We start from the raw sequence: 11,008 nt of genomic DNA, 5'->3' as shown, positions 1-11,008 counted from the left end.
GCTACTTTTATAGATTGGTATATAGCGTTTATCATGCAATAGAAGTATAATCCACAATAAAATCTCGTCTTAAATCACATAAACTCAATTCAAGCTACAAAAATATAGTATGTACTACCTCCATCATTAATTATCACCTTGTACAATTATTATATTGTTAAATTAAAACTCCATAGTAAAACGGTTGAAATTCATTGATGAATTTTATTGGATAAAAAGTAGAGAACATCAAAGGAAAGAAAATTGGGGAAAGAACATAGACGGAGAGAGGGAGAGAGCATATGAAAGAGATTCCTTATTTAATTCCTAATATTAAGATATACTTATTTAAAACTAATTTATATATAATTTGTAAATTATATATGACCATGTAATTAAGTTAAAACTTAATTACGAAGGGTAATAAAGCTACATATATAGTATAGGAAGATAAAAATCAAAATTTTATATATATCTATAGTGTAGCTAATTGTCCAGCCCGTAAGCATATGTTTTCAAGGTAATTATTTTCATTGTTATAGTTGAGATTCGAATAAAGATCTCACACCTCATTCAATATTCATCATTTAAAATTCCTTCCATTAAACCCCGTTATCAAATCAAAATGCCCTTTATTTAATTTATAATTATTACTGTAAAATATCTCGTTGCTATGAGAAATATTTCATTTTTTATTTTTATTTTTTACATTTTGTCAAGTGCATAATACAAATCTTTGATCTATATGAGGGGCAGTGACATTTGCACGACGAACTCAATCCATCATACTGATTGAATGGACTAGTTTTTTGTGACATCATTTCTATATTTTGCTAGTCTTCCTTAATTTTTTTTTCTTTTTTATTTTTATTTTCAGCCAGAAGAAAATAAGCAAGAAAGTTTGAACTTAAAGTTCCATCTCATGTGTAGCATTTTCTATCTTTGATTATTTTATTCTTTGTTTTCTCTTTATTTTTCCTTTGTAAACTAGATTTGAAACTCTTCGTACTCTTTTTATTTTTTCATCTTTTTAAAATATAAAACGTTTTCACATTTTTTTTGAAACAGACTAAAACAAAAAGTATCACACAAAATAAAATAAAAAAAATAGTTTTACATTTTTTAAAACAGACTAAAACAAAAAGTATCACACAAAATAAAATAAAATAAAAAATGAGCATCATGCATTGCAATTTTTTTCCACATAAAAATATTTCAATAGATCATAACTTTCGTTCATATGTTTCACTCTTACAAAATATACATTGACTTATGAAAAAGGTTTATTCATATAATAACTCTAATAGATTAAATCCAGAATTAGTGTATCAACAACAACAACAACAACAACAACAACAACAACAACAACGACCCAGTATAATCCCGCTAGTGGGGTTTGGGGAGGGTAATATGTACGCAGACCTTACCCCTACCCCGAAGGGTAGAGAGGCTGTTTCCAGGAGACTCTCGGCTCAAAAAAACAATAGGAGAAGATATATTAGTACCATACAAATGCATAATAAAAATAACAACAATATATAAGAGATATGAAATACAGAAATATGAAATACGAAAATACGAAATAGATGGCTGGTATAAGTATAACTAGAAGGTAAAGTCCTGCATCAATAGACGATCAATGACCTTCCTAGTCTAACTCCTAACTGGATAGTCTCACTCTATTGTGCCGTAGAAATATTCACACTCTCCCCTAACCTACAACCTTAATGCTCGACCTCCATAATTCTCTATCGAGGGCCAAAAAATCGAAAAATCGAAATACATGAACACTACTGCTTGACTCATTTTAGAAATGAAAAGTTTAGTTACCTTTTTTTTTAATGGTAAAGCTCTCTTTGGCTATTAGAGACAAAACATAAAAGTACCAAAAAACAACAATAACTACAACAACAAAATCCAGCAAAAAAGACGAGACAAAAAGAACAAAAACGTAACAGCAAAATTCAGTTTTGTGCTGTCAAAAGTTACCACAGAAACTCATAAACCAGTTTTCAATATCACAGAAAAAACAAAACAGAAGTAGAAACTCGAAAGTGACAGAAAAAGAGGGAGATAGAGAGAATGAGTCAAGTACGTTGCCCAAAAAAAAAAAAAAAGAACCGGGGGGTTGGACGGGGGTAGAGTGTGGGGGGGGGGGGGAGGGGGACGAAGAAGCATTGAATTGCTTGTATATTAAAATATTAATTGAGTTGGTTTTGAGTTGTTGTTTTGTTTTCTCCAGATTTTCCTCCTCAATTAAATGAATTAAAAACTCCATTTCGCTTCCACTTCCATCTATTGCGGCCTCAAAAAGCGTCGTCGTTTCAGGCATACCAACAACCTGCAACTCCATTTACAGTGCTAATTTTGCAGTTTTTGTTCACTTTTTGAACAGAATAATTTCTGGGTTTTGTCTATTTTAATTGAATTTCAATCTTTTGTGCAAAATAATTTCTGGGTTTTGTGCATTTAGTCGAATTTTTTTGCCAAAAATAGTATCTTTTGGGCAAAATAGTTTCTGGGTCTTGTACAAATTATTAAATTTCAGGCTGCTTTGCTGATTTCTGGTAATTATTAGGCAAAAAGAAATCTGGGTATTGTGCAAGATTGAATTTTGAGAAATGGGTAATAGATTTATTTGCATGACGAAGAAGGATATAAAAGAAACAGGCAAACCTGGAATAGGGTCAAGGAGTAAGAGGAATGAGAGATCAAAGAGGAGGTCATTAATGGAAGAGGAGTTGCTTCATAGGCAAGCTTTATCAATGGCAATTCAGCAGCATCAATTGTCTCAGAGATTTGATGGTGGGTCCATGTCTCGACGTATTGGATCCACTAGCTCTCGCCGCCGCAATGATTTTCCTGATCAGTTAGCTGTTAATTCCAAACAGGTATTCACTCACTAGCCTCTGCTTTATATGTCAGTCTAGTTAATTCACTTTTTGAAGTAGAATTTGTATAGTGGACTCAAGTAGTTTGAGATTGAGGTATTGCTGTTGTTTCAAGAGTCCCTTTGATGTGATTGGTCATGCTTTATAGTAGAAGTTGGGATCTGTGGATAATGTGGGTCTGAGTGGAAAGTTTCTTCCTTTTTTTTGATTCTTTTGTTTTATTTGTTTCTATAATGAATTGGTGGTTTAGAGCTGCAGAAAGTTGAAAAGTAGAATCTTTTTATATTTTGGTGGTGGATGTGATAGCTTTCTTTAAGATTCGTGATATTGCTGAAGTGCTCCTGAAAAGGAAATAAGTCAAAGGCACTTTTTGTTGCTAAAAGTGAAAAGCTTTTATTCTCTCACTTTTTCTCCCAGATTAGCTCATTCCATCACTAGACTTAAAATTTACATGGATGAAGTTCCTTTTTTGTTTTATTTTTCTGTCTTTTACAAATTAATAGCTACTAGTCTGCACTCTTCTTTGTCCATGTTAGGTGTGAGGTCCAAAATTCAGGCAATCTCCCTGAACTCTTTCTCTAGCTTCTTAGTTTCATTGTTTTAGATAAGCAACTGTAGCAATAAGATATTTCTCTGCAGATTTCTGAGGTGGTTCTAGCAATTAACTTGACTGGTGGATGGAGCAACTTGCTTAAGATTATGGAATTGTTTAGAGAAATATATTTGGGTACTTGTATACGCGCACACACATACACTTAATGTGATCCATCACTTTAGATTATCTGTAAAGTGTAGCATATTTAAGTTAGGCAACAGCAAACTAGGTGACCCATCACTTTCTCTAATTTTAATTGCTATTTTTGTTTTCAGGTTCAAGTATTCCAGCCTTGTATAAGGCTATGTTGCGCGGATTCTCCAAAATGTTGCCGTACCCGTGTCGGACCCTTTGAAAATACACTACTTTTGAAGGATCCGAAACGCACCCGGCAACATCTTTGGAGAGTCCGAGCAACATAGGTATAAGGCTCTTAGCTTACTGTTAGGCATTCTGCTTTCTCACTAGCTTTAACTTCTCCTGCTATAGATGTAGATGTAACACTGATAGGAAGTTATATGTTTAAATATGGATATGATTTAGCTAAAGCTAAACATCAGAGTGGTTGAAGAAGTTTAGATTCATCTAAGTGATTGTGTTTATTGCACATAATCAATAGGAATATTTTGAAAAATGTTAAGTAGAAAACCTAACAACATGCCACTTAATGAAGATAAGGAGACACCGGAAATCCAACTACCGTCATTATCTTTTTGTCAAACTCTAAACAATGTTCATGTGGCACTGCAATTACCTTACAAAAGTTATGCTGTAAAGGTACCTGCAGAATTTTTGGAGAACATCAAAACAAAGAAGTTTGTTTTGATACATGGAGAAGGATTTGGAGCTTGGTGTTGGTACAAAACTATTGCTCTATTGGAGGAAACAGGATTGGTCCCCACAGCCCTAGATCTGACTGGATCTGGCATTGATCTGACAGATACAAATAATGTTTCAACTCTAGTGGACTACTCAAAACCATTAGTTGATTATCTGGAGAACTTGCCAGAGGATGAAAAGGTAAAATAGATTTGGCAGAACTTTTTAGTCCTTTTTCCACTATGAATTCCAACAAAGATGATTTCACATATATTCTGAAAACATTGCATGTATTTCTTTAGGTAATTTTGGTCGGTCACAGTGCTGGAGGTGCTTGTGTTTCCTATGCCTTAGAACACTTCCCCAATAAAATTGCAAAAGCAGTATTTCTTTGTGCGACAATGATATCCGATGGCCAGAGACCTTTTGATGTGTTTGCTGAAGAGGTACGCATCCCTTATTTTCCGGACATTGCATAATAATTATCGAGAATCTGTTGAACTATTTATCAGCGCGTTTTAAACTACATGTTTAAAAGTACTTTTTGCAGCAGCGGAGTTGCTCCCGGTATTTGAGGACAACAACGCATACCATATGACGAGCATGGTCTATGGTCATGCCTTCTGAAAGCACTGTTTTGGGTGTGATGTCTTCTTGAATGATATTCTTGTTTTATTATATGGAGTGCTTGAAGTTATGAAATTTTCTAGAGAGCAGCATACTAATACGTGATGCAAAAGATCCAGAAAAGGGAGGTCAAAAACCCGTTTTGAAACTTCTATTGTTCTTAAACATGATAAAATAGAACCAAACTGCATAACAAGTGGAGTAACTGAATGCAAATTCTTGGTCCTTTGTGGTCAGCGTAGGTATAATGCATTGATAGTGTGTATTCTCTTCCTTAGAACTTGCCTTGTAATTCTTTTTTCTTTTCGAGAAGGTAACATATTGTATATTAATATAAAGACTACACAAAAACTGTAGAGTCACCCATAATTACATAGGATAGGAAAAAAAAAAAAACTCGTAATCCTTGCCTTGTATTTTTGCTGAAAGACATTTCCTCTTTCCCTCAGTTTTGTCCTTGTTTTTATAAGCTTAGCTTAATAAACCTTGTAATAAAATCTATAATGGAGCCAATAGGAACTTTGCATAGTTTTGAATATCTGACCCAAATCTGTATATGTAAATAAAAAAAAGTAGGGGCTTGTACATACAATAGAGATTAAAAGGTAAGAAAAAGGGAAGTACTTGTAACACCCCAGGTTTTAGACAGAGTCCCACATCGGTAAAACATAAGAGGGATGTTGGGTATATAAGTTAACAAGCCTTAGACTCTAATGACGCATTTTAAACCCGTGAGGGCTTAGGCCCAGAGCGGACAATATCACTAGCGGGCTGGGCTGTTACAGATGGTATCAGAGCCACTCTTGTGTCAGCCGCAAACTTCAGCGAGGACGCTGAGTCCCTAAGAGGGGTTGTATGTAATTCCCCAGACTTTAGGCAGAGTCCCACATCGGCAAAATACAAGAGGGATGCTGGGTATATAAGTTAACAAGCCTTAGACCCTAGTGACGCGTTTTAAACCCGTGAGGGCCTAGGCCCAGAGCGGACAATATCACTAGCGGGTTGGGTTGTTACAGTACTATAAGGGGTGATGTCTGATATTGATCTCTATCTCATCAGTTCAGTCTAGTTTCCTACTGACTGTCTGGTTAATATGCTTGCATATATATTTAAAATCTTATTCATCATGATCTGCTGAAGCTGGGGATGAGTATGACGACCTCATTGCAGACTGATGTAAGAATTGTATGAGTTTTGAACAGACAAATCTAAGTTCAAGTGTTCAACCATGCCAATAATGTGTTTCGTGCACGATTCATGATTTTTGTGAATGTAGCAGATGTATATTGCAAAATTACCCGTAGATTAGGTGTCCTTCATTATAACCGATCAATTTAAACTCATAAAGGATTTGATTTGTCCTAAAAATAAACCTGCCGCTGAGATCTACTTCGAATGTCAATAATTGTTTTATATCTCCTCTCCACTTTGACATGTTTATGGGTAATATTTTTGCAGCTTGGGTCTGCAGAGCTCTTCACCCAGGAGTCTAAGTTCTTAATTTATGGGAATGGTAAAGACAAGCCTGCTACTGGTCTCATGTTCGAGAAGGAGCAAATGCATGGGCTATATTTCAATCAATCTCCTACTAAGGTGCTTCCTTTATATAAGTCGCGATGATTCTTCCATTACCTATGCTAATTGCCAAACTTAAATCATCCCTAGTGTCCGGCAGTGTGCTTTGTAGTGCATAACTCTATGCTGTTAGAATTAAAATACTTTAGAAATGACTGCAGAAAAATACAGAGGATCAACATGCAACTTCTCTCTCTCTCTCTCTCTGGGAGTGGGAATGCAGTATGATGAAAAACATCTCATGACGACATAAATGTTTCTTGTGTCATATAAAGCACCTTAAGGAAACAGTTAACAGCAACCTTCAGAATGGAACGTACAATATCAGTGTCAGTTCTTGTTGCTCTGATTCATGAACCGGTTCATGTTTTTTGAGCTAACAAGTTTCGGTAGAAAGTAATGTGGGATTGTACAACAACAACAACAACATCCCAGTATAATCCCACAAGTGGGATCTGGGGAGGGTAATATGTACGCAGACCTTAACCCTACCCCGCGGGGTAGAGAGGCTGTTTCCAGGAGACCCTCGGCTCAAGAGAGCAACAAGAGACAATATATTAGTACTATCAATAGGCTCATAATAAAACATATAATACATAACATAAAATAAAAATAACAACAATATAAGAAATATAGGAAATACGAAAATGATGGAGAAAAGGATGTAAGGTATACTAATATCCAACAGATATAGCGCTGCATCAGTAGTTGATAGTAGCATCCTAAGACTAACTCCTAAATGGTTAGTCTCACTCTAGTGCGCTGTATTAATATTCACAAACTACCCTCTAACCTACAACCTTAATGCTCGACCTCCACAATTCCCTGTCAAGGGTCATGTCCTCTCCTGCCTGATCACCTCCCCCAAATACTTCTTAGGCCTCCCTCTACCTCTCCTCGTGCCCACCACCGTCAGTCGCTCACACCTCCTCACTGGTGCATCAGTGCTCCTCCTCTGAATGTGCCCGAACCATCTGAGTCTTGCTTCCCGCATCTTGTCCTCCATGGGGGCCACGTCCACCTTCTCTCGAATATCTTCATTCCTAATCTTGTCCATCCTTGTATGCCCGCACATCCACCTCAGCATCTTCATCTCTGCTACTTTCATCTTCTGGATGTGTGAATTTTTAACCGGCCAACACTCGGTCCCATACAACATAGCAGGCCTAACCACTGCTCTATAAAACTTACCTTTTAGTAACGGTGGCACTTTCTTGTCACACAAGACTCCCGTTGCTAACCTCCACTTCATCCACCCCACCCCTATACGATGTGTGACATCCTCATCGATCTCCCCGGTCCCCTGAATAACTGACCCAAGGTACTTGAAACTACCCCTCTTAGGGATGACTTGCGAGTCGAGCCTCACTTCCACTCCTGCTTCCGTCGGCTCGGCCCCAAATTTGCACTCGAGGTATTCTGTCTTCGTCCTACTCAGCCTGAAACCTTTAGACTCATGGGCATGTCTCCAAACCTCTAGCCTCTCGTTGACTCCGCGTCGTGTCTCGTCAATTAGGACTATGTCATCCGCAAATAGCATGTACTACCATGGCACCTCCCCTTGAATATGATGCGTTATGGCATCCATCACTAGGGAAAATAGGAAAGGGCTGAACGCAGACCCTTGGTGCAACCCTGTAACAACCGGAAAATGGTCAGAGTCGCCTCCTACTGTCCTAACCCGAGTCTTAGATCCATCATACATGTCTTTAATCACCCTAATGTAGTCAACCGGGACCCTTTTAACCTCTAGGCATCTCCATAGGACCTCCCTAGGAACTCTGTCGTACGCTTTCTCTAGATCGATAAACACCATGTGAAGATCCTTCTTATCCCTGTATTGTTCCATCATCCTCCTAATAAGGTGGATAGCTTCTGTGGTAGATCGCCCCGGCATGAACCCGAACTGGTTATCTGAAATAGACACCGTCCTTCGCACTCTCATTTCTACCACTCTCTCCCAGACTTTCATGGTATGACTCAGTAATTTGATACCCCTATAGTTGTTACAACTCTGCACATCGCCTTTGTTCTTATACAGCGGAACCATTGTACTCCACCTCCACTCTTCAGGCATCTTATTAGTCTTGAATATAACATTAAACAACCTAGTAAGTCATTCCAAGCCTGCTCTACCCACACACTTCCAAAGTTCAACCGGAATTTCATCTGGCCCGGTAGCTCTGCCCCTCCTCATCTTACGCATTGCCTGCATGACCTCGTCGACCTCAATATCCCTACAATAACTTAATTCATGGGGGCTGTTGGCATTCCTCAATTCACCTAGCACAATATCTTGATCCCCTTCTTCATTTAGAAGTTTATGAAAGTAGGTCCGCCATCTCCTCTTAATCTGGTCATCCCCCATCAAAACTTTGCCGTCATCATCTTTTATGCACCTCACTTGGTCCAGATCTCGAGCCTTCCTCTCTCTCACCTTAGCGAGTTGGAATAACTTCTTCTCCCCTCCTTTGTTCCCTAGTTCCTCATACAGACAAGCAAAAGCTAATGTGGGATTGTACTGCTTTGAATTCCCAGAGAAACCCGAAAATTTTGCATTGTAAATGATTACTTACACAACAACGGGAAAAAATGGACGGTAAGACTTCCATATACTCCTAACAGTGGCGGATGTAGAGTATAGTTACCGGATTCTCGGGAACCCAGTAACTTTTGCACAGACCTTGTATTTTTATTAAAAAAACCCATTAAATATCAATAAATATATAAGTGTGAACCCAGTTATTATTGTATATTAATTTAATATTACAATAGGAACCCATAAATTTCCAATTCTGGATCCGCCTCTGACTCCTAATGGAGCTAATCATAGGGTACAGAAGATAGAAAGCATGAAAACTTTGTTCGGAGCTCGACTAACATTCTCATTTTTGTACTAGAGTAGTGGAGTGAGACACTAATAGCACTTTAAAGAGCTCAAAGTAAAATACAAAAAATTGAAAAGGGGGTCTTTTATAAATTTATTGGGAAGAATTTGTCACATAGTTTAGTCAGCAGCTCTGATGGGTTGCTCTGATGGTAAGCAACCTCCATTTCCAACCAAGAGGTTGTGAGTTCGAGTCTCCCCAAGAGCAAGGTGGGAAGTTATTGGAGGGAAGGATGCCGGGGGTCTATTTGGAAACAGCCTCCCTACCCCAGGGTAGGGGTAAGGTCTGCGTACACACTACCCTCCCCAGACCCCACTAAGTGGGATTATGATTCGGACATATAGCTAAAGCCCATTCCAGAAGCCAAAGTACTGCGAAAGAAGTCGCTATGTGCATTTGATGTCTATCTAGATGTATCATTTTATTGAAAGTTAGAGAAAAATGTAAATTGATGGTTTCACGAAAATATATCACTAACACACTATATAATGATTGCAGGATGTTGCTTTGGCAATGGTTTCTATGAGACCTATTCCTCTTGGTCCAATGATGGACAAGCTATTACTGACACCTGAAAAGTATGGAACTAGTCGAAGATTTTATATCCAGACATTGGATGATCATGCTCTTTCACCAGATGTCCAAGAAAAGCTTGTGAGAGAAAACCCTCCAGAAGGAGTATTCAAGATCAAAGGCAGTGACCATTCTCCATTCTTCTCGAAGCCACAGTCGCTGCATAAGATATTGGTCGAAATTGCTCAGATTCCATAGTGTTAGTTTCCTTTAACAAGAAGCGGGGGGGAGTTTTCTTCATAGAGAAAATGGCTTTCCTAGTTTCTTATGGAGGCTGTAGAATCCATGAGGTTGTTGGTTGTACAGAAGAGAAGAATGACTCAGCTTGTTTTATATCATTTTGAGATATTTGATAGTTTCTTTCACTTATAACAAGAAAGGCATTGGTTCATAGTTGAAATATTCTTCTTGTAGTTAAATCTGAGGTAGCAGTTAGATTTGAAATATTCCTCATGTAGTTCTTACCTGTGGTAGCACTTTGTTCTATCTATTGTTGATTCCTGAAGAAACACTAGAGCAACATATACTTGATACTGTGTTCATGAATAACTGATCTTTCACATCTTGTAAGAGTTTTCAGTTTGGGTCAATTGCACTTTATTCTTCAAATTACAGCTTGATATGATTTTGTTCTTTTTGTTTTTGGTTCTTCATGTTGCTATGCTGAATATGTTAAACTCTTAATTCAACTACAACAACTTCAACGATCGAAGGCACAGTAGCAAACCCAGATAATTAGCATTATTACTATAACATAAGCCAATTTCTTCCTCCATATTCTTGCTCGAGCCCTTTCTTCTTCAAAAGTTTTGACCCTGTGCAATAAACCCCAAATAACCCTATTCGCTTGGGTAGGAAACTCGTCATTAACCCACCTAAAATACTTACATCCACCTTTGTCCTTCAAAAAAAATAAAAATTGATTCAAACTAAAATCGGGGACAACATAGTAAAAATAATTAATTGTAGTTAATTAACACTTACTTTTTTAATTTTGCATCCATAGAACCTCCTTTCAGGATTAGATGGAGACCATGAAGTTTTTAATTCACATTCATGAC

The 11,008-nt window shown here is 37.5% G+C and overlaps 1 protein-coding gene across 1 annotated transcript; it reads left to right on the top strand.

The window, feature by feature from the left end:
* The first annotated feature begins 2,113 nt into the window (after nucleotides 1–2,113).
* Nucleotides 2,114–10,456, top strand: LOC107812904 (putative methylesterase 12, chloroplastic). Its single transcript, XM_016638084.2, has 5 exons — nucleotides 2,114–2,870; nucleotides 4,243–4,485; nucleotides 4,587–4,730; nucleotides 6,370–6,504; nucleotides 9,873–10,456. Exons 1-5 carry the CDS (start codon nucleotides 2,601–2,603, stop codon nucleotides 10,143–10,145), a joined length of 1,065 nt encoding a protein of 354 aa, XP_016493570.1. The 5' UTR covers nucleotides 2,114–2,600; the 3' UTR covers nucleotides 10,146–10,456.
* Nucleotides 10,457–11,008: the final 552 nt, after the last annotated feature.

Source organism: Nicotiana tabacum, chromosome 8 (assembly GCF_000715075.1).
Source record: "Nicotiana tabacum cultivar K326 chromosome 8, ASM71507v2, whole genome shotgun sequence".
Taxonomy (NCBI): Eukaryota; Viridiplantae; Streptophyta; class Magnoliopsida; order Solanales; family Solanaceae; genus Nicotiana; species Nicotiana tabacum.
Note: the sequence above shows the minus strand (reverse complement) of the source record. Positions and strands in the feature narration are given on the sequence as shown.